The sequence below is a fragment of the Pagrus pagrus genome (genome assembly GCF_965226575.1).
Source record: "Pagrus pagrus genome assembly, chromosome: 21".
Taxonomy (NCBI): Eukaryota; Metazoa; Chordata; class Actinopteri; order Spariformes; family Sparidae; genus Pagrus; species Pagrus pagrus.
Window position 1 is genome coordinate 13996743 of NC_140208.1, and position 23153 is coordinate 14019895.

Below are 23153 nucleotides of genomic sequence, written 5' to 3' on the forward strand. Positions count from 1 at the left end.
ATTTTGATAGTTGAATGGTTTCTATGGCTGAACATAAAGCTGAATATTTGAAAAAGCTGAAAAGGTTGAAAAGCTGAACAGTTTGACAGCCAAACAGTTTCTGTAGCAGCACATATGCTGGAGCAGTAGCAGAATGAAATTTGAAAATGTCCCCATAAGAATGAATGGGAAAACACCTCCCAAACAGCTGCAGGTTTAGAAAAAAGTGTAATGGTTATGGCCAAAATATGTATACAGTGAGTAACAGGAGACATTGCTGAACCATGTGATGTATTTTTTATTTCTGTAGAGTGAAAAATGAGGGCACAAGAGCGAGAGACAAAACCGGTACCGTCTGCTCCACTCCAGAAATTTAGGCTCAAAGTTAACATTGCGGCTTATGGGGGAGTTGCTGGAGTGCTTGTCGCTCAAGGGCTTCTACAACCAAAAGTTTAAGTCCTACATCTGAAATAAGAACATCATCTGAAAGCCAACAAGATTTCCTACATTTCTATGTATATATTGTCTATGTGAAGTAAAAGCTGTGGGACCCAAATCAAGCTGAAGACAATTTTTTCTCAAGTCTTTCCAGCTGCTCTCCACTCTAGCGGTGATGTTCCGCACTCTAGCTCACGCAATACACACCCATTATAAACCCAGAAGAGGAGCTAAAAATCCTTAAAACTAAAACTGTGATCATTTCAAAACCGTAAAAGATTTTCAAAAACTGAAAAACAAGTTCAATAGTTCAAGGTCTTGTGAATAGTTTAAAGTTGGAATGGTGTCTCTAGCTCAAAGTATGAGGGAGCAGAAGAGGTTGAAAGTGGATGAGTTTTGAGGAGGATTTGAGGATTTTCCCATTTGTTTCCATGTTAAATTTGTTTTTGAAAAAGCTGAATATTTGAAAAAGTTGAAAAGCTAAAAAGCTGAAAAGCACAAGGCTGAAAGAGCTTAAAAAGCTGAACATTTTGATAGTTGAACGGTTTCTATAGCTGAACGTACGCTGAAGTAGTAGTAGAATGAAATTTGAAAAAATCCTCATAAGGATGAATGGGAAAAAATTTTGGTTTTAGTTTTGAAAAAGCTGAATATTTGAAAAAGTTGAAAAGCTGAAAAGCTGAAAAGCACAAGGCTGAAAGAGCATAAAGAGCTGAACATTTTGATAGTTGAACGGTTTCTATAGCTGAACGTATGCTGAAGTAGTAGCAGAGCGAAATTTGAAAAAATCCCCATAAGGATGAATGGGGAACATTTGGCAGAAAAAGCTGAATATTTCCAAAAGTATGAAAGATAGAAAAAAGAAAAATGGAAGCAAGACTGTCCTTAAAAAGCTGAACATTTTGATAGTTGAATGGTTTCTGTAGCACAAAATTTGTAGGAGTAGTAGCGAGCCAAAAAACGTACGGAAGAAGAATAAAAAGTTTAATAAATTCCAGAAGAACAATAGTGTGAATGCTTTGAAGCATTCACACTAAAAATGATTTTTGCAGTGAAGTGCAAATTTTAAAACGATGTCAAAAACAACAACGTCATTTTCATCCAACCCCTTTTTTATGAAAATTCACCATGTTGATATGTGTTGTGTTTGATTGTACTGTAAAGGCATCTCTTATGTGTTTTCTTCAGTTCCTCCACGTTTGAATGCTCGCTGTGAGTACTGGGATGCTGGCTATTCTGTCCGTATTACCTGGAATAAACCGCGTGGTGTGTGGACTGCAGTGGAGGTTAACGTGACTGGGGAAACTTATACAGATGGTGAAGATGGTGAAGAGCATATCGAAATACCTGGACTCCAACCTGCCAGAACATACGAGGTGTCTTTAGCTTCACTGTCTAGGCCTGAAACGGGGCCTGAGCAGCGTTCTGAGCCATATGTTTTTTCATGTGCTACTGATCCAAGGGGTGAGTATGTGTCTAAACCATTTCAGTTACTTTATGTAAAATTTAAACAATGTATTCTTACTTTTTTTTCACTATTGTGCTGTTTATGTCACCTGCTTGTTGTTTGGTTTTGATTCTTTGATTTCATGTGTTTTATTAGATTATAACATTCTCCGTGTAGAGGGAAAATAAAGATAATGTGAGGCTGATGCAATTGGGACTGATTGTTGTGTTGTGTATCCACTTTATGTTGCATATCAATTAATTCAGATTTTACTCCCTGTAGGAGTCATTGCAGGGTCAGTGTTTGCTGTGCTCCTTTTTGCTGTCCTGGTCTGTCTCATTCTTTTCATTTTGCTAAAAAGACCAGATATTATCAGGTTGGTGCTGCCTCAGTGACTACACATGCATTATCTCCCTGAAGTGTACTCATCAGACTCATCAATGAACCGCTTTGCTTCTTTCCCACAGCAGGAAAAAGGTTGGTTCCAAACTACCTAATAAAAAGTAAGTATACTTCTCTTCATTATGTTAATACCACTCTCACTCCCCTACAATGTGGTAAAAAAGTTTTGTATTATAAGGTTCATTAGTTCATTATTCAGTAAACCACATGTGAAAAATAGACATTTCTATGATCAATGTAGTGGCAACTTGTTAAAAACCTTCCTTGCCACTTCTTGCAGGCTGTAAAGGTGTGTGACTCATGTATAAACTGTGAATACAACACAGCTCTTGACAGTTAATTTTTTATTCTGTAGTATTTCTGTATGTCAGTTCTCTTACATATCAGATACATTTACGTACCGCATATAACATAACATGAATTATACTTTTGATGGGTTTTTTTAGAACTATTTCGGTGGCAAAGTTTCCAGACCACTTCTACCGATTAAGTGGGGACGACAACCGGGGTTTCAGCCAGGAGTATGAGGTGCATGAAAAGAGCTGCTTGTATTTTGTTCTTCCTCTTCTACATCTTCCTATTTTTGCAGAGGACTGTAAAAGTACATGTAGTTGTGATACTGTTATTTGTTTTCTTAATTGTTTCCTATTTTCCTTTGTGTCAATTTCATGCCGTGTCATCTGCCAACTGTCATGCAGAGCCTCATTCCTGTTGGCACGGAGCAGACACGGAAAGAAGCTCTTCTACCTGAGAACAAAGCAAGGAATCGTTTCAACAATGTCCTGCCATGTAAGCCTATGGCTAGACCACGCTATCACGAGCAATAGAGACTCGTAAAATAGTCCAGATCCACTGACTCATTCTACTTGTGGCCGTTGCATTGCAGTAAACCATCTTCTGTTTTCTCATCTTAGATGACTGGTGCCGGGTGAAGCTAACTACGTCAAATCCCAATGCGACCTCTGACTACATAAATGCCAATTACATGCCAGTAGGTATTTTTTGATAACTGAAAATAATTCTTTCTGTAATTGTTGTACACCGACAAATAATGAGCTTGTGAAAACCTTGACTCAAAGAATCACGTGCATCATTTGACATCTCATTTATTTTCACTTAATGTGATTTCATGAGCATAAAATCGTGTTTGATCATATTATCAGTATTGTGTATAATCATACTGAGCAGTGATGGACACTCAGAAAGTGTACGTATTCATGTTGACACTTACTTCTCAGGGATACAACAACAACAGAGAGTACATCGCCACTCAGGGTCCTCTGCCGTCCACAGTGAATGATTTCTGGAGGATGATCTGGGAACAAAGAGTGAAAGGCATCGTCATGGTAACCAACTGCACTGAGGGAGGACGGGTGAGTTCCCATGAAGATTTGAGAACTTCTTATTGCAAGACTTTAAAGGAAGTGAAAACATAGTTGTCGCAAATCATTTGCTTTTATAGCCATTGTAAAAAAAACAACCGTTTACGTGTCTCTGCTCACTAGTTCATAGTGTTTTTTTCTGGGTTTTTCGGTCTCCACAAAGAACTGTGATTTACTGTAGAACTAATGATCACTGCCACTTTTTGTTCTATTACTAAAAAACATTGGTACAACTTCAAGAACCTAATTTTATGTTTTGTTTGTTGATGTTTCCTTGTCCTAGACTAAGTGTGAGCAATACTGGCCTGCCGACAGTGATCCTTGCCCTCACGGAGAGCTGACGGTTACCACGATTTCTGAGCAGCAGGAGCCAAACTGGACCTTGAGGGAATTTAGGGTGAAACATGTACGAAACACCTCTAAAATGTTACTGTTTATAATGTATTTATTCATTTATTTGCAAGTCACAAAGCACAACAAAGTGACTTGTGAATGTCTACTTCTGTGTGTAGAAAATGTGTATTTTACTGAAAATGTCATAAGAGAAAGAGAATTGTTTGAACTGGCATTCATTTGCTTCTAAAGAAAATGATGGTTGAAGGTTTACAATTTAAAGTATTATTTACCAACCACTCTATTGGTTAAAAACACAGACCTACAGTATTTGATTTCCTCCATGTTAATCTTTCTCTCAGAGCAAGACCTCAGAGCAGCGCACGGTGAGACATTTTCATTTCACTGCTTGGCCTGACCATGGAGTCCCACATGGCACAGAAGTCCTGATCCAGTTCAGAGGACTGGTGAGACAGCACATCCAGAGAGAAGGAGCTGGAGCACCAACTGTGGTTCACTGCAGGTACAGAATGAGTGCTTGTCTTGTTTTAGGTCCAGAGCCATCTTTGGACACTTTTATATGAAAACCACATTAAGGAAACAAAATAATAGTTAAACTGAAAAGCTTACTGCAATTATATCTTGTGTTACAACCATCAGGACCACCTGATGATGATAAACATCACACCTGTACCCTAACTGCTTACATTTTGCTGTGTGTGTCTCTGTCAGTGCTGGAGTGGGGCGGACAGGCACTATCATTGCCCTGGATGTGCTGCTTCAGCAGCTTGACAAAGAAAGAGAAGTGGGCATCAATGCCTTTGTGCACAAGATGAGACTGAGTCGACCTCACATGGTGCAGACAGAGGTAAAATTAGTTGTATTAAGTTGCTTAAGGCTGAGCTTCCACTTCCTTAGTTACCTGACCACAAATTGTGATATGGTACAAGCACTTGGACTGTAGCATTATGTAAGCTATGCGTCTGAAAAGGTATTTTCTCATGTCCCATTTAAACCTTTACAAGGCTATCCGTCTGATTTTTATTTACCAAAAACAGACACTTTAAAATAATGCTAATGTCATGGTTGATATTTATGTCCTTGTTTTAAGATATAACTCATTTTGAAAGTAAAAATTATTTCAGTCATGGGTTGTGCATTTCTTTTTTAAGACCACACCTTGACATGAAGTGTGCAATGTAGTAGTTCTTTGTGTAAGAACAGAAGTTGTGTTTTCAGTCTCATTAATGTAAGCTTCGGTGAGCTAAGGTGTATGTTTATATACACATTTACAATCTTTGTGACACTGAAGTCCAAACACGAAGGCTTTGTCTACATTATTAGGGAACTCTGAGCAAATCTACAGTATGTAGTTTTATGTGTTTAACCTTTTAACCCTGCAGCAATAGAGCAAACAAGGCTGTGCCAGCTTGAATACAGTGTGTACATAAGCACTCCTTCACTCAAAGTTCTGCTCTTTCAAATGACCATCAATTGTGATTCTTTCTTTTTTTCAGTCCCAGTACATTTTTCTGCACCAGTGCATCATGGACTGTCTACAACCAAAAGAGAAGACTGAAGAGAACATATATGAGAATGCAGAAATGATATATGCCAATGCCACTGCACTCCAAGAGTTTCACAAAAATGCCTAAACTAGACAAGATTGTCAACCCTGCAGTCAAACTTTTGTACAACTAATTCTAAAGACTACAAGCTGTGTTTTGTTATAAAACTGTAAATATGAAGAACAGACAAAAGCCTTATATATTTACTGAATATGCATCAAGCACTTAAGATTGTATTTAACTTGAATATTTGTTCCTCTCATTTGTCAAATGTGTGTTATAATTATAATTATAATATATAATATATAATTTTAATCTATTTTATTATTATTTTTATTGTTATGTGAATGAGCAACACTCCAGATGACTGAAGAATGTTTTCAGATTTAATTTAGAAACAATAAGAAATGTAGGTAGAAAATGATTTTCTGTTTGTAAAAGAAATTAAATATTTTGTAGTAATAAAAATACCTGAACGTGTGTTTTTGTTGTTGTTTCTTTTACAAATTCTGCAAACAAGATAAAAAGCCAAACAGTATGCCGTCACATTTACATATCAGTGTCGAACACAGAACAGCAGCTCGCCTCAAACTGTGTATAAGTCTTGAATTATAAATTGAAAAGACATTAAAACATCAGTATTGTATGATGTCATTTGTGATTACAACAAACACATACAGTAGTTTGACAAAAACCCCAAAATAAACTTAAGTTCTAGTTTTTCAAGAGATTTCAGCCAAACATGGTCTTCCTCAGCAAATGGAGTTTGCTCAGTTGCCATTAAGTCTCCATGACAACTGAAGAAGCCTTTCACATATGGTTGAACAACGTGGATAAAGCTAATTGGACCTTGTTTTTTTGGTCAAAATTGAGTATATTTTGACTTTTTATCATATCATCCCATTCTGCCACATAATCCATGATACTTGTTTTGAGCATTGCACTATTTTTTGCTTCAGTGTCTCGTTGGCTTACAGCTCCCTTAAAGACTGATGTGATATTCATTGACTTTCCCGTCCATGTTTCTTCTTGGTTAAAATATTCTTTTGCACAGAGGGAAGTGGTAATTTCCCTTCACTTTAAAAATGGATTTGTGACAGGACTTGTAATTAATTCACCAATAGCTCATTTATTTCCTAATGTTATCAACTAGATTATCATTGCATACACACATGATATACATACAAAGTTTGGATATTGAATATAATAGTATGCTTCCTTTTTCATCCAGTGTACAAGCTGCTCTGCCAATATTTTAATGTGGTCAGGATACTGTGTAACATGTCGTTCAGCATATCTCTGTTATTAACATACACAGGACACGCTTGGTCCAATTAAAATGTGTAAAGCATCACACAAAGTCAGTTTATTTGGTTCATATTTGCTCCAGTGCTGCACTTTCCCCGGGTAAATAAACAAACCATAATCCTTCATTTATGAAAAATAAAAGCTAAATAGTGACATTGCAGCTTCACTTCTATTCTGCCTCCAGCTAAAATCAGTTTCTGCTTGTTATTGCATTGATAGAGCATTTTGTTGACTTCACTAACATCTCTCAGTCTGTGTATATCCCCTGGTGGCAGCCTTTTGTCCGTTTGTCCTTGAGCGTACACATCTGTGTAAGAAAGGAGACATTCACAAGTGTTAGGGTCAGAAAGTTTGGGAACCGTGTGAAAAAAATACTCTGTGATGTTAGGGTCGTATGAAGCCGCGTTGCTCATGTTCACTCTGAACGGCAACACCACAAAGATTGTGAATTCAACCATATCTACAGGTCATTAACTTCTAATGTGGTTACTGTATCTCCTGAGGCACTCTTTTTCATATAACCGTCAAGGGAAATAACCTGTTATTGGATAACTATTAACTGATCTCAATTGTCTACTTACTTTTGAGGCCAGTGAGTCCTATTGAATGCAGCCACTCCTCTGGCAATACAGAACTGTGGAGTAAATAAAGGAAATCTCAAATGACAGACATGGTCAACAGGGTTTATTGTTTGAATACCTTTTCACACTGAAATCAAGGATTGGACATTCTCTGCAGTTACTTGACACACACACTATCTGTGTGGTTTTTGTAAAGGGGTCTGGGACATTCTCCTCAGGGGACAGACAAGTAGCCTATATTGGTTACTGATTACTGTATTTCTTAAATTTGACATGTGTGCTGTCAATGAAATGTTGCCTCCTTAATAAATTAGGTGTAAATGGTGAGATTAGTTTAAATACCGTGTTCAAGCAGCTTTAGAATTTGACATAACTGTTTCTAATGAGTATCCTAAATTTCTTCCCACTCAACAACTCTCAAAATAGCGAGATTTCTAAAGGGATTCTGGGAATATTGCAGTTACTAGTTCAACATTTCGGTCTGTTGAAACGGTCAGTTCACAAAGATCTGCTGTTAACAGTGAAATTCTGTATTTGTGCAGTTACAGTTTTTCTGTATTCAAAGGTTTAAGCTACAAGATGAAGGTCAACTTCCTCCTCATGTGTCCCCGTGGACAACATCAGACATTTTGTTTGGCATAACGGCACTTAATTGGATGCTGCACCATAATATGAGGGTCATAAACACTGACTTCATGTTCTGTATTAATGATGTTCTCTGTTCGTAGTTCCTTGTTGATCTCAACCGTAAGGATGCTATAAGTATCACAGCCCTCCGAGAAAGTGCAAAGATGCTAGACGGGGATTCTCACTAAGAAATCACTCAGATCATTTTAAAACAGGTCAAAAAACACACATCATGAGGGTTTACAGGCTGTCACTAACATGAAACTGGTATTCAATGTAAGTTTGCATGAGTGTGGAATGAATATGCTTTTGAAAACAAGCACTAGTTGTGCTCATTATCTTATCAGGAAGCTCATTAAGGTTGTTCTGTTAAGGACTCACATCACGGAATATAAAGGATTACAGAAATTGTTAATCTATTAAGGCCAACTTCCTCCTCATGTTTCCCCGTGGACAACATCAGACAACATCTTCTTTGACCCAATGACACTTTTATTGAGTGTTGCGCCATAACATGAAGCCATAAACACTGTCATGACTCATGTTCTGTTGAAGGTGTTAGTGACGTTATTTTAGTTTAGTAGATCTCAACCACAAGGACGCTATAGATATCACAGCCCTCCGAGAAAGTGCAAAGATACTAAAAGCAAATCTACTGTTCTGTGAAATCTGCTCAACTGAAGAGGCTACACAGGGATATTCACGAATAAATCTGAAATAAATAAATAAAACAGGTCAAATACATCATAAAGGTTTATGGGGCTCTAACAACCATGAAACTGGTGTCGATACAGCTAATAAATATGTAAAAAGTTAATAAGGAAGTGACCGGTGGGGCAAAGGAGGGGCCCAGAGGTGACAAAGAAAGGACTTGGTTAAGAATTAAAAGTTGACATCACAGGCATACACGAAAGTTAATATTGGACTGTATCAACCCAGGCACAGAGAAACTCTTTGACAGCCTCAAGTGTTGTTGTCTTTGTCAACCTATCAGTGGCAGGACTGAAAATAGACCTTGAAGTTAATCTTGGGGACAACAAGTTTGTAATATGTGTTTAGCTTCATAAACTGTAACAATGATGAAGCCGTTATCTTTCAAAGTCACCTCAGGTTACTTGTTGCTGTGCGTCTTCCTGAGTCTACTCTTGGTAAGTGCATTTATTTTAATTCAATTTTAACCTTCAGCTTTGATGGTAGTGCATCTTTATTCAAAAGAAAGTTACCCTCACCAAAAGGAAACTATACAGTCTTATGTAACTTGCGTGCACAAATATAGATAATATGACGTGACGCGATTTGCTTTCAATTATATGAAACAAATCAATAGTTGTACAGCTGTGTCTGAATCTTTTTGTCAGCTTTTTTAGTAGCATTTGTTATGCGATACACTTGTTATAGACTTAGAGGTTAAAACAGTTTCTGGTCTGATGTTTCCTGAAGGTTCCTGCAAAACAAATGTTATGTCTTTGCCTCAAACTTTTGAGGAGAGTTGTTTACTTAACCATAAAGTAGAAACACCTCTGAACAGTGACAGTAAGTTGTTTTCACAGTATGTTCGATATAGTTTAATAAATATACAAGATAATAGCATTAGTTACATTGTTTGGGGATACTCAGAGATTACATTATTGCTCTATAAATTAAGTAGATTCCATAGACAGATAAACCCTTCTGGCAGTTTTGTACAGTATGACTGTACAAAACAGTACTACAGTATGTTTGGGGATTAGGTCATTTTCTCTGTGCTTGATGATTTCTATTCTGTTTTTTAGGATGTCACGGACTCCAACACAACAAAACCACGTAAGTATGAGCTGCTGTTGCATGCATTTTTGTTGGGATATACAAATCGCATTGACAAGTTGCTGTATTAAAATGTAATTATAACTTTTACAATGGGTCCTATTCTTTAACAAAATAAAAATGGCAATAGCCAATAAAAACATGATGATTGTATAGATTCAGGACGACTAATATAACTTATTATTTCATTTTTAAAAACTAGACAAAACACAACATTTTATAAGGCACTGTCAGTTAAATCTTTTTCTCCATGTTTTATTTATTTATTTATTTATTTTTAATAACCCAGCACCTCTGAATGCAGAAGAGTTCAAAGCAGTTACACAAAATGAGAGCAGTATTACTCTGCAGTGGAATAAAGTGGATGGTTTCTCCAACTATATATTTAAGTACAATGAAGAAGAGATTAATGTAACTTCATTATTCCTATGCTAAAAAGAATACTTTTATTATTGTGTTAAAAGTCTCACACTTAGCTCTTTTTTTCTAATGAAACTGTCAACTCTTTGTTTTTTCAGCTCCTGAAAATGTTAAGGAAGTGCACGTGTCAGGACACAATGAGACCAGTATAACTCTGAGGTGGGAGAAGGTTAACAGCATCTCAACATATAGGCTACATTATGAGGACAATGGCACTTCCAAGGTGGTAGAGATCAAAGCATCTCATCCAGAGACATCAGTTACATATAATGTCTCTTCTCTCACTGCTGGGACCAAATACAGTTTCACACTTTTCACGGTGTTTGAGGGAGTGAGCAGCTCCGGACGCACATTTCAAGCCGTCACTAGTAAGTGATCACTAAATATACATTTGGAATAAGCTGCTTTGCTTGATTTTCATTCACTTTCCCCTTTGTCAGTCAAGAGCAAAACAAAACTTGCAACAGCTGATATAGAGAGATTATACAGTGTACTGTATATCTACAAGTATTATTGTCTGTCTGTCCTGATACAGGTCTAGAACAAGATCCAGGCCAGAGATCTGTAACAATATTCAGTTTAAAGTTTCTCTAATATAGAGAGATGATCATGTACTGTATATTTACAAGAATGAATGCCTCTTTACATTCTAGCGCCTCTTAAGGCAGAAGAGTTCAAAGCAGTTACACAAAATGAGAGCAGTATTACTCTGCAGTGGAATAAAGTGGATGGTTTCTCCAACTATATATTTAAGTACAATGAGGAAGAGATAAACGTCACTTCATTATTCCTATGCTAAAAAGAATACTTTTATGATTGTGTTGAAAGTCTCACACTTAGCTCTTTTTTCTAATGAAACTGTCAACTCTTTGTTTTTCAGCTCCTGAAAATGTTAAGAAAGTGAACGTGTCAGGACAAAGTGAGACCAGGATAACTCTGAGGTGGGAGAAGGTTGACAGCATCTCAACATATTCGCTACAATACGAGAACAATGGCACTTCCAAGGTGGAAGAGATCACCGCATCTCATCCAGAGACATCAGTTACATATAATGTCTCTTCTCTCACTGCTGGGACCAAATACAATTTCACACTTTTCACTATGTTTGAGGGAGTGAGCAGCTCTGGACACACATTTCCAGCCGTCACTAGTAAGTGATCACTAAATATACATTTGGAATAAGCCATTTTGCTTGATTTTCATTCACTTTCCCCTTTGTCAGTCAAGAGCACAACACAACTTGCAACAGCTAATATAGAGAGATTATACAGTGTACTGTATATTTACAAGTATTATTGTCTGTTTGTCCTGATACAGGTCTAGAACAAGATCCAGGCCAGAGATCTGTAACAATATTCAATTTAAAGTTTCTCTAATATAGAGAGATGATCATGTACTGTATATTTACAAGAATGAATGCCTCTTTACATTCTAGCGCCTCTTAAGGCAGAAGAGTTCAAAGCAGTTACACAAAATGAGACCAGTATTACTCTGCAGTGGAATAAAGTGGATGACTTTCTGAATTACATACTTAAGTATAGTTTAAATCTTATTGTGACAGTTCTTTCATCATGTTTCTTTACATTTTAGCTCCTCGTAACACAGATGTGTTTCAAGCAATTGAACAAAATGAGACCAGTATAACTCTGCAGTGGAATAAAGTAGATGAGATCCTCAACTACACACTTTTGTTCAATGGAAGTGAGATCAATGTCAACACATCAGAGGGACATGAACAAGTGAACCACACAATCCCTGGACTCATTAGTGGGACTCAGTACAGTTTCACTCTCTTCACTGTGTTTGAAGATGTCATCAGCAGTGGATTTAACCTCACAGCAGTCACTGGTAAGTTGCTTTCCTCCTAATACAGGCCTACAACAGGACAGAGCTCTGTAACAATATATATGATAGAATGTCTTATTAACAGACTGGTGTTGCTCGCTAACACTTATGACTATTGCTGATAAAATAATGGAATTCAATGAAACTATTAATTTACTAAAAAAAGAATACATAAAGTCTGACATTTTGTGATGAAAGTGATTGCATTCAACTATTTTTCTCTCATGAAACTGTCAACTCTTTTTTTTTCAGCTCCACTGCAGTATTACTCTGCAGTGGAATAAAGTGGATGGCTTTCTGAACTACATACTTAAGTATAGCTTAAATCATTTTGTGACAGTTCCTTCATCATGTTTCTTTGACATCCTTAACTATAGACTTTTGTTCAATGGAAACACGATAAATGTCACTGCAGTAGAGGGAAGTGAACAGGTGACCCACAAAACTTCAATGGCACACACACCAGCCAGTAGAAAGTGACCTGGATGTGAACTTGTACTGCCTGGATCATTGAGATAAATCTACTAACTACTAACTAACTTTGAAGGCTTAACTAGACTGTCTCTAAAATATATCATAATACATAGGCTATTTGTCACACTTCCTCTTCAGGTCCAGCTCTTGGAAAGCTGGTTGATAATAGCCTGCGTGTCTGTGTGAATTATAGTGAAAATCCTTTAATTGGTTGTGAGTGAAGGATTTTTTTTCTGTCTTCATCAGTTCCCTCAGTGGTGACTTCGGTCAAAAATAATTTTTTTTGTTTGAATCATGTGCTCACAACTAACATATGAATGTTTTTTTCTCCAATATTTCCTAATTTATTTCAGGCATCGACTGTGCCAGTGTACGATGGCATGTTACCAACTCATCAATCCAAGGAACGGTTGAAGGCTTGTTCACAAATGCAACAGCCACTTACAAATCACAAGAACATGTCAGTCCTGGAGGTCCAAACGTGTCATTTACTGGCCTTTACCCTGGTGCAACCTATGAGGTGTATCTTTGGTATGAAAACAAGTCTGAACACGTGGAACAGTGTAGACACAGTCTGACAACCAGTAAGTACAAATCTGTCTTTCCATATAAAGTGAATATTTGTATGCATTTCCAGCACTTTGCAATGGAATGCATATTTTTAAAAATTATAAGTCATTTTGTCAAATCTGTATGTCTTTAGTATTGAAAGTATCCATATGTGTTGTGTTTGATTGTACTGTAAAGGCATCTCTTATGTGTTTTCTTCAGTTCCTCCACGTTTGAATGCTCGCTGTGAGTACTGGGATGCTGGCTATTCTGTCCGTATTACCTGGAATAAACCGGATGGTGTGTGGACTGCAGTGGAGGTGAACGTGACTGGGGCAACTTATACAGGTGGTGGAGATGGTGAAGAGCATATTGAAATACCTGGACTCCAACCTGCCAGAACATACGAGGTGTCTTTAGCTTCACTGTCTGGGACTGAAACGGGGCCTGGGCAGCGTTCTGAGCCATATGTTTTTTCATGTGCTACTGATCCAAGGGGTGAGTATGTGACTCTATACTGCAGAAATACCATCTCAGTGTTTTCTATTGTAAAACTTAACAATATAGTCTCACTTTTTCCTTATTATTGTGCTGTTTGGCATCAGTAATGTGATTTGATTATTGTTCGCAGTTTTTCTTACAGGTTGAAACATAAAGACAATGTGACTGTGCATCTACTTTATGTTACGTATAATTTAATTCAGATTTTACTCCCTGTAGGAGTCATTGCAGGGTCAGTGTGTGCTGTGCTCGTTTTTGTTGCCCTGGTCTTTCTCATTGTCTTCATCTTGCTAAAAAGACCAGATATTATCAGGTTGGTGCTGCCTCAGTGACTACACATGCATTATCTTCCTGAAGTGTACTCATCAGACTCATCAATGAACCGCTTTGCTTCTTTCCCACAGCAGAAAAAAGCCAGTCATCGTTGGCTCCAAACAGTCTAATAAAAAGTGCAAGTACATGTAAGTATACTCTTCATAATGTTAACACCACTGTCAGTCCACTGTCAATTCATCTGGACGAGACAAAGTTGGTTAACCACATATGAAATATTGCTGTACCTGTGATTAATGTCCATCCCTATTCTGTAATATGTATGTTTATCAGTTACCTTATATGATTAGGTACAACCTGACATGAATTATACTTTTCATAATTTTTTTTAGAACTATTTCGGTGGCAAAGTTTCCAGACCACTTCTACCAATTAAGTGAGGACGACAACCGGGGTTTCAGCCAGGAGTATGAGGTGCATAAGGAAGATAGATAACATTTCCGTGCTCTTTTCATCTTCCTATATTTGCAAAGGACTGTAAAAGTGCCTGTCTGTCATTGTGGTGCTTGTTTTCTTAATTGTTTCCTATTGTCCTTTGTCTCAATTGCATGCCGTGTCATCTGCCAACTGTAATGCAGAGCCTCATTCCTGTTGGCACGAAGCAGACACAAAACATAGCTCTTCTCTCTGAGAACAAAGCGAGGAATCGGCTCGACAAAATCCTGCCATGTAAGCCTATGGCTAGACCATACTCTTACAGTAGTCCCAATGCACTGAATATGTTTCTAGTCGTGGCTGTTGTGGTGCATTGCAACAAAAACCATCTTCTGTTCTCTCATCCTAGATGACTGGTGCCGGGTGAAGCTAACCACTGCTACCTCTGACTACATAAATGCCAGTTACATACCAGTAGGTATTACTCGATGACTGAAAATCATTTAATAAAATTCTTTCTCTAATTGTTGTACACCAGGATACAGTGAACTTACAACACTTTTTTTACTCAAGTGGTTATAAAAGTCCTTCAGTTAGAAGGAACAGATTTGAGAAGTTTGAACCTTTCACTATCTGGAGTGAAGTGGAAAAGCGGCACAGCTGCAAGTAAATGGCTGCTGAAACATCTGCACATGCACAGTTTTGACATCTGGACAATGAAGAACAAATAAAAGCTCAAAAAGTGTACGTATTCATTTTAACAATTACTCCTCAGGGCTACAACAGCGACAGAGAGTACATCGCCACTCAGGGTCCTCTGCCGTCCACAGTGAATGATTTCTGGAGGATGATCTGGGAACAAAGAGTGAAAGGCATCGTCATGGTAACCAACTGCACCGAGGGAGGACGGGTGAGTTCACATGAAGATTTGACTTTATGGTCTACTGCCACAGCTACATACTTCAAGAACTTGATTTTGTATTGTTGGTTTGTTTCCTTGTCCTAGACTAAGTGTAAACAATACTGGCCTGCCAACAGTCATCCTTGCCTTTACGGAGAGCTGACGGTCACCATGAATTCTGAGCAGCAGGAGCAGAACTGGACCTTGAGGGAATTTAGGGTGAAACGTGTACGAAACACCTCTAGAAATGTTTATGGTGTAATTAAATAGGTTGGGTTTATACAGTAGATATATTTTCAAGTCACAAAGCACGACGAATTGAAAGAAAAGCATGACTATGTCTGTGTGTAGAAAAACATTATGTATTGGTTTTCAATTTAAAGTATTATTTACCAACCACTATCTCCATGTAAATCTTTCTCTCAGAGCAAGGCCTCAGTGGAGCGCACGGTGAGACATTTTCATTTCACTGCTTGGCCTGACCATGGAGTCCCACAGGGCACAGAAGTCCTGATCCAGTTCAGAGGACTGGTGAGACAGCACATCCAGAGAGAAGGAGCTGGAGCACCAACTGTGGTTCACTGCAGGTACAGAATGAGTGCTTGTCTTGTTTTAGGTCCAGAGCCATCTTTGGACACTTTTATATGAAAACCACATTAGGGAAACAAAATGATAGTTAAACTGAAAAGCTTACTGCAATTATATCTTGTGTTACAACCGTCAGGACCACCTGATGATGATAAACATCACACCTGTACCCTAACTGCTTACATTTTGCTGTGTGTGTCTCTGTCAGTGCTGGAGTGGGGCGGACAGGCACTTTCATTGCCCTGGATGTGCTGCTTCAGCGGCTTGAGAAAGAAAGAAAAGTGGGCATCAATGCCTTTGTGCACAAGATGAGACTGAGTCGACCTCACATGGTGCAGACAGAGGTAAGTTACCTTAGTTACCTGACCACAAATTGTGATATAATACAAGCACTGAATATGTCAAAGCTAGTTTTTCTTCCTGATTTTTATTTACCAAAAATACACTCTGAAACAGATCCAACTGTTGTACTGATTGTTATTTACAAATCCATTTATCATGATCTCAGTCTTTTTGAAAGTAAAAAATGATTTCAGTCATGGGTTGTACTGTTTATATGCAGCAACACCTTGACATAAAGTTTGCTATGTAATACTTCTGTGTGAGGACTGAAGTTGTGTTTTCAGTCTCATTAATGTAATCTTCACTGAGCTAATGTGTATGTTTATAAGTTCATTTACAATCTTTGTGAAACTGAATTGTAATAGGTGCTAGACATCTACACTATGCAGTTTAATGTGTTTAACCTTACACCCTGTGGCAGCCAGAATACAGTGTGTACATCAGCACTCCTTCGCTTATAGTTCTGCTTTTCAAGTGACCAGCAACTGTGATTCATTTCTTTTCAGTCCCTCTACATTTTCCTGCACCAGTGCATCATGGACTGTCTGCAGACAAACAAGACGACTGGGGAGAACGTGTACGAGAATCCAGACTTGATATATGCCAATGCCATTGAGATCCAAGAATTTCACCAAAACGCCTAAACTAAATCTAAATCCCTGAACTAAACAAGACTTTGAAAACCCCCTAAAAGTCTTCTACATTAACTGTATATGCATAACGCACTGATGATTTTATTTACATTACATTTTTGTTCCTCTCATTTGTCAAACATGTAGTATTATACCAACCATCATTATTACTACTATCATTATTATTACATGAGGAGCCACAGTCACTCTTATCTAGAAACAGTAAGAAAACTAGGTTGAAAAGGCAGATTTTTCTATTTGTACAAGAAATAAAATATTTTTTTATTAACAAAAATACCTGAATGTGTTTTTACAAAGTCTGCAACTGAGATAAAAAACAAACAGATCACATTTACATGTTAGTGTCAAAGAGTCACAGAACAACAACCTGCCTCAGACTGTGTACAAGTCTTATTATAGGCATTATAAACTAGGTTTTGGTTCCAGTTCCAGTGTTTGATCCTTTTGCTTCCAACAGCAGAGAACACACCAACTCTGCTCACACATCCTCCTCTGTGACACCTTTACTTGGTGGGTTCTTGCTACTGGAGACAACAGATTTATTAAATTTACTATCAATGATTTCCTGTCTGGCCTTCACAGCCTCAGAGTTGATCTCTACTGGCACTGAACGCTGCCTTCCTGGATGCAGGGGCTCAATTTTACCAGCTACCGGCGGGGGAGGGGTGGAGAACTTCTTCGCGATGTTGTGTAGGACGCTGCACGACTTGATAATGTTGGACTTTTTGTCCAGAGAGCCTTCTTGTGCAAAACCAAGTTGCATCAGACACCTGAAACGCCTCTTCATGGAGCCGAGCGTTGTCCGCATGACGTTGTGGATCTTTGCGTGGGCCTCGTTGAAGTGGGTCTCCTTGTCGTTTGCCGGTTGTGCCACCGGAGTCAAGACGTGCGTGCTCAAGTTGTAGCTTTTCCCACCTTTGAGAAAGACACGAGAGAATACATATAACAGAGCATCAGAGACACAAGACCAATGAAATGTTAATCCTAAAGACTGCCAGGAATTTATTAGACAATGTAGAGAAACTCATCTGCACCCCTAATCCAAGAACACCAGCATGATGACCCCCCTAATGTGACTGTTTTATTTGGAAGATGATAAAAAAAACGTGTTTCCAAGGTAAAAACACACAGAAAAGGTTGTGCATCATCACACGTTACGGACAAAATACCAGTGTCGTATGATGTCCTTGCTGAGTATGAGAGTTAATTCAAGACCTTGGAAACAGAAGTTTGACAACAGTTAGAGCCGGACTGATTCGCTATTATTGGAGCGATTCTGGTATCGAAATATGCACATTTTTTGCAATTATCCTTCTGATGTGGTGATCAAACATATGTGACTAAAGATATGTCACTGAGGCAGAATATTTATAATATAAAACTATATTATCTAAAGTGACATCAATACACTTCACTGGGACGTTAATAACTGTAAATTACCTCAAGCATCTTTATCTGCACTGTAATCCATAAAAGAACCCAACAAGTTTGCATATACTTACAGAGCGATACTGCTTTATCTGGGATAGGCAAATAATATCGGCTCACTGATGTATCATTCGGGCTCTACAAAATATATTTCTGAAACAACACTGAGCAATCTGAGGCAGCCTAAGACATGGGACACAAATAACACTAATAAGTGACTCTTAAGTTAAGATTTTGGGGGTCAAATTGGGCATTGTCCAATAGAAACCTAAAGCTTGACAGATATATTTGTTGGCTAATTTTATCGGTCTTATTTGTTGTCCTATATCAGCTGATATGAACATCCCCGTTTTTTTTTAAAGAGAGATAATAATGCAGAAAAAGATGCTGGGGTAATTTATAATTATTAAATCCCTAACTGCTTAGTGCACAGATATCTCTTTAGATAATGAAGTTTATTGGTAAACTGTAAAATATCCTCCCTTTACTACATATTTTCCTGTTTGATAAACACATTTGATGGAGCACTGCAAAAAATGTGTGGATATGGGCTGATGTATCGATATCAGAATTTCTTAACTCCTGAATATCGGTGTTGGCATCAGTCTCCATATATAATCAGTCATCAAATATGTCATCAAAATGGTTGATGGTGGCGTTTTCTCATGTGTTTAGTCAGTGGCAGGTGATGCAGCTGGTTGTGTGTATGTGTGTGTTTGTGTGTGAGTGGGATAGTTTCACACATGCAAACGTTAAGCATCATTTTTGCACAGATTGAAGAAAATCTGTGCAAAAAAAACAAACATCCATCGCCTTTTGTGTCTCATGCTGTATGTCATCTCACCAATAACCCAGTATGGTCCGTGCAGTTCCTCCTCCATCTCCCTTCCTTTAAACGACGACTCCCACATCTCCTGCTCAAACGTGCTGCCCACACAACACTTCTCTACGCTCAGTATGTTGCCGTCCGAGTCGCATATGAACTGGCTCACCACTGACGTGTGACCCAGCGTGTTGACAAAAGACCTGAAGCTGTCCTTCTCGTACGGAGAGGCTCTGATCTTGAAGTGAGCCGGGGCCAGGACGCCCAGCACGTTGGGGATCCCGCACAGCTTCTCTATCTTGAAGGCGACGTTGGATTTGGCGTCCTGCATCAGCGGGAATGAGATGAACTGATCGGACATCCCCGCGATGACCCCGGACACTGTGCCGATGACCGCGGTGTAGTCCGTCTGGCTCAGGTCGACTCTCTGCAGGATGGCTGCGGAGGCGACGCCGTGTGCGTAGTAGTTCAGCGCCACCATGACCATCTCGTCCACGGACAGCGCGGGTTTCTTCACGGCCACCTTCCTCATGCGGATGCGGACGGAGTCGGTGATGAAGGAGATGCAGGGTCTGGTGAGGTGGAACATCTGGAACAAGGTCTCGTCGTCGATGTCGTCGAAGCAGCTCGGAGCCCCGGGGCTATCCTCGTCAGGTCCCAGGAGCTCCTCCTGGACCGCCAGCCACACCGGCAGGGAGAAGGCCATCTGTTCACTGCGGCGGCTCCTCGTTTACAACCAAAACAGCATGAATGACGGAAAAATAAACAGCAGCCAGGATCATGGAAGCGCACAGTCTTCTTCTGCTGCGAGGTTCAGGGAGACGGTAGAGCTGCGCGCCACCGCCACCTAGTGGGCAGGAATGGCAACTACAAGCACATGCAGCTGTGTTTAAATAGATACATAACATGCTGTTTAGGGGTAAATCAACGTATTAGGTGATTTTAATGGAAAGTACCTCAAATAACTACACACCATCCCCTCGTATCACGGAAGCACGCTGTCTTCTTCTGTAAGGCAATCCAAAAAGTCGCTCGTTGTCGCCATCTAGTGGACAGGAATAGAAGCTACAAACAAATGCAGCTATAATAAAATGAGTAAATAAATAAATCACGTAGTTACATTTCAGTGGCATATAAAATACCTACTGATTTACCTACATATCACTATCACTGTCATATAGAAGTGATTCACTTAATATACTGTATAAAGACACATGCTTTGAATACACTGTGCATAAACACCCACATGTTTGTTTTTGCACTATTTATTTGTTTACAGTTTGTAGACACAATTGTGTATATATACTGTTGGTCATTGTTGCTTTTTATGTATTTTTATATATACACATGACCTACCTGTATGTACGTAATATGTATTTATTTTTACTTATCTTTGTTCCTCTTTGTTGTCCTGTCTTGTTTTTAACTGTCTATTTTTACCTTCCTGTAAATTTTCTTGGAGCTGTCTGTCTGTCTGTCTGAAACCAGAGTCAACAGGAATTTGACTCTGGTTTTAAGTTTTTCAATAAAGCGTATTTTGATTTTGAAGTACTTGGGGAAACTATAATCATCAACCTTTACACTTGGCCCCTGAATTGTACATATCTATACATGTCTAGTTGGGGTTTTAAACCAGTCACATTGATGTATTTGGCAATAAAAACGTGTCTGGTGCTGCAAGTCGTAATTTTGAATTAGAGAATTTCAAATTGTTCCAGGACCTGTGATTTATTAAAACTTAAATGAATCCTAAATTTATAGCAATTGATCTCGAGGTACTAATCTTGCCCTTAAAATTCATAATGCAAAAGGATATTTTGTATATAAAGAGAGCATAGCTGATTTCATATAATAATGTTGTTAAAAGTGTAATTATTGCACAACACGTGAATATTTATAAAAGTATGTAATTTATTGAAAATAATTGTATGCTTCCATTTTCACCAAATGTACAAGTTGCTCTGACAGTATGTTAATTTGGCTAGATTATTATGTGACATCACATTTAGCATGTCTCTCTCTCTCTCTCTCTCTCTCTCTCTCACACACACACACACACACACACACACACAGGACATGAGTTTGTCCAGTGTAGATGTAGAAAAAGTACATTTATTCAGTACATCTTTGCCCTGATGTGCACTGTTCCTGGATAAATAACAGTACACAGTAATAAGCGTAAACAGTGACAGGACAATAAATCCCCAGCAGCTTCACTTCAGCTCTGCCTCCAGCGAAAATCAGTTTGTGCTTGTTATTGCTTGGGCGACAAATAGAACATTTTGTTGACTTCACTTATGGAAACATCTTTCAGTCTGGGTATTCCCCCCTTGTGGCAGCCATTTGGCCTTTGGCCTTGAGCGTACACATCTGTGACAGAAAGGAGAAGGAATTTGAAACTCGGTGAGAAAATCCTCTTAACATTTGAGAACATTTATTACAATTTTAATATCAGGAGAGTTTGTAGTCCAAATTTTGCCACATAGGTGCAACATCCTCACCTGTGATGTTGTCGATAGAGTCGAGTGGAGCTGTGTTGTTCATGTTCACTCCGAACAGCAACACCAAAGCGATCATTAATGCAACCAGCAGATAGATCGGCACAGCAAGGGCCCAATATCTACACAAGACAAAATGTTTAAGTTAACAGATCATAAACCTCTAATGTGGTACGTATATTCCCTGAGGCACATAACTCCATTTAACAGTCAAGAGAGGGAACGTCTTACTGGATGAATATTGTCTTATTATATTATTCTCCTTACTTTTGAGGCCAGTAAGTGAGTCCTATTGAATGAAGCCACTCCTCTGGTACATATGCCCAAAGGCAAAACAGACCTGTGGAGAGAAGACAGGAAAGTAAGCGAAGGACAGCAGACATAGTTGACAGAGTTTATGGTTTGAATACTCATTCACACTGAGAAATTAAGAATAATTGACATCCTTAGCTGTTACTTTACACACACTGCCAGTGTTAATGCATGATTTACAATCATCATAACATGACAGTGAGTGAGTTGAATGACTACATCTGACTCATTTTATTAGTATGTTCTGGGAATTTAAAGTACATCTGTAGTACTGAGTACTTAGCCAGATCAGACACAAGGATAAAATGAACCGATTCTATATTTTCCCATGTGTTTTTGTGTCTCATATCTAAGACTATGTAACTTGCCTAGTCGCTACCTAGGTAGCATTATGATGGCTATGAGCTCACTGGAATAATGTCTCTGCAGTTGAACTGGTAATATATGTCAAAATGTATGAACATGCTATCCAATTCACTTATGTATCTGCTGGACCATTCATTATGGACATTATAAACACGTCGTTTATTATTTTATCATTGGAAAAGAAGAATATGAATAGTTTACTTACAGAAGCCAAACTGTGAGCCAAGGTAAAGAACAAAGCCATAAATGGCCCTCTCAGGCAGGGGAGAGGGAGAGTTTTCCACCATGATCTGAAACCACAACAAAAAACAAAGGTAAGATGAAGAAGTGTGACAATTCAAGGAATGTATAAAGCTTCTAACCCAATGTTAGCTCGAGTTACACACTTAGAAATATGTGTACGTTTGGTAAAGTTAACAGCTAGTACAAGAATCACAACAACAATCAGATGTGTTTCCCAGCTAAACTGAGCTTTGGTGATTTACCAAGATGTCGTCGAAACATGCGACGCGACGTATTTATCAAAAATGTTGTTTAAAACAAGATTAAAATCAATATTTCCACTCAAAAATATACATAAACACAGCCCCCTTCTTCGCTCTGACACATGAAGCTGTCAAACATCGTCGCTCAATTAGCTCGCCTACGTTTTGTCCCACATGATGTCCGGTCCGGTGTCAAACGTTTTCCAGTAAGGGAGTTCCGCATTAGGAATGAGAGGCAAAACAAATAGCAAAACCTAATTTTAAGTGTATCAATATATAATATAGATTTGTGTCTATATGAGTCGAAAGACTACACTGTAATTAGTGTATTATCAAGCTTAGTAACCTACTAGACCTAACTACGATGTCACGTTCCATGTTTCTGCCGGACA

At 38.5% G+C, this 23153-nt stretch overlaps 4 protein-coding genes across 6 annotated transcripts in view; 2 read left to right on the forward strand and 2 right to left on the reverse strand.

Annotated features, from left to right (window-relative positions):
* LOC311249976 (receptor-type tyrosine-protein phosphatase H-like) overlaps positions 1 to 6030 on the forward strand; it is a 28928-nt gene extending 22898 nt beyond the window's left edge. For both annotated transcript variants that reach the window (XM_084341437.1, XM_084341436.1), the window contains exons 11-21: positions 1606 to 1881; positions 2147 to 2240; positions 2332 to 2367; positions 2713 to 2794; positions 2965 to 3055; positions 3181 to 3257; positions 3505 to 3639; positions 3932 to 4054; positions 4344 to 4504; positions 4714 to 4849; positions 5499 to 6030. In XM_084341437.1, the coding sequence (XP_084197563.1) occupies positions 1606 to 1881; positions 2147 to 2240; positions 2332 to 2367; positions 2713 to 2794; positions 2965 to 3055; positions 3181 to 3257; positions 3505 to 3639; positions 3932 to 4054; positions 4344 to 4504; positions 4714 to 4849; positions 5499 to 5636 (1349 nt within the window). In that variant the 3' untranslated portion in view covers positions 5637 to 6030. The remainder of the gene's footprint in view (positions 1 to 1605; positions 1882 to 2146; positions 2241 to 2331; positions 2368 to 2712; positions 2795 to 2964; positions 3056 to 3180; positions 3258 to 3504; positions 3640 to 3931; positions 4055 to 4343; positions 4505 to 4713; positions 4850 to 5498) is intronic.
* Positions 6031 to 9141: 3111 nt separating this feature from the next.
* LOC311250207 (receptor-type tyrosine-protein phosphatase H-like) lies at positions 9142 to 16848 on the forward strand (the record flags this gene model as incomplete). The annotated part of the gene is made up of 16 exons (XM_084341783.1): positions 9142 to 9213; positions 9838 to 9868; positions 10387 to 10656; positions 11169 to 11438; positions 11879 to 12136; positions 13379 to 13654; positions 13877 to 13970; positions 14062 to 14118; positions 14323 to 14404; positions 14569 to 14659; positions 14775 to 14839; positions 15141 to 15275; positions 15372 to 15494; positions 15693 to 15853; positions 16063 to 16198; positions 16703 to 16848. The coding sequence occupies 16 exons, from the start codon at positions 9142 to 9144 to the stop codon at positions 16838 to 16840; spliced, it is 2259 nt and encodes a 752-aa protein (XP_084197909.1). The 3' UTR covers positions 16841 to 16848.
* Positions 16849 to 16899: 51 nt separating this feature from the next.
* LOC311249989 (putative nuclease HARBI1) lies at positions 16900 to 20764 on the reverse strand. The gene is made up of 2 exons (XM_084341462.1): positions 19122 to 20764; positions 16900 to 17764 (listed from the first exon to the last, which is right to left on the reverse strand). Exons 1-2 carry the CDS (start codon positions 19804 to 19806, stop codon positions 17328 to 17330), a joined length of 1122 nt encoding a protein of 373 aa, XP_084197588.1. The 5' UTR covers positions 19807 to 20764; the 3' UTR covers positions 16900 to 17327.
* Positions 20765 to 20998: 234 nt separating this feature from the next.
* Positions 20999 to 23000, reverse strand: pigp (phosphatidylinositol glycan anchor biosynthesis, class P). 2 transcript variants are annotated; one of them, XM_084341471.1, is made up of 5 exons: positions 22924 to 23000; positions 22482 to 22566; positions 21866 to 21938; positions 21602 to 21720; positions 20999 to 21470 (listed from the first exon to the last, which is right to left on the reverse strand). In XM_084341471.1, the coding sequence occupies exons 2-5, from the start codon at positions 22561 to 22563 to the stop codon at positions 21355 to 21357; spliced, it is 390 nt and encodes a 129-aa protein (XP_084197597.1). In that variant the 5' UTR covers positions 22564 to 22566; positions 22924 to 23000; the 3' UTR covers positions 20999 to 21354. The 2 variants fall into 2 exon arrangements, with proteins under 2 accessions (XP_084197597.1, XP_084197596.1); XM_084341470.1 differs by lacking the exon at positions 22924 to 23000 and adding an exon at positions 22762 to 22914.
* Between the last annotated feature and the right edge of the window lie 153 nt (positions 23001 to 23153).

What these genes read in the sequence shown, in the direction of transcription:
- pigp (XM_084341471.1), bottom strand. Translation starts at nt 22,563, where the DNA reads ATGGTGGAAAACTCTCCCTCTCCCCTGCCTGAGAGGGCCATTTATGGC. An exon ending in TGGCTCACAGTTTGGCTTCT is followed by an intron (nt 21,939 to 22,481) that starts GTAAGTAAACTA and finishes TTCTCTCCACAG; the next exon opens with GTCTGTTTTGCCTTTGGGCA. An exon ending in CTCTATCGACAACATCACAG is followed by an intron (nt 21,471 to 21,601) that starts GTGAGGATGTTG and finishes TTTCTGTCACAG; the next exon opens with ATGTGTACGCTCAAGGCCAA.
- LOC311249989 (XM_084341462.1), bottom strand. Translation starts at nt 19,806, where the DNA reads ATGGCCTTCTCCCTGCCGGTGTGGCTGGCGGTCCAGGAGGAGCTCCTG. An exon ending in CGGACCATACTGGGTTATTG is followed by an intron (nt 17,765 to 19,121) that starts GTGAGATGACAT and finishes TCTTTCTCAAAG; the next exon opens with GTGGGAAAAGCTACAACTTG.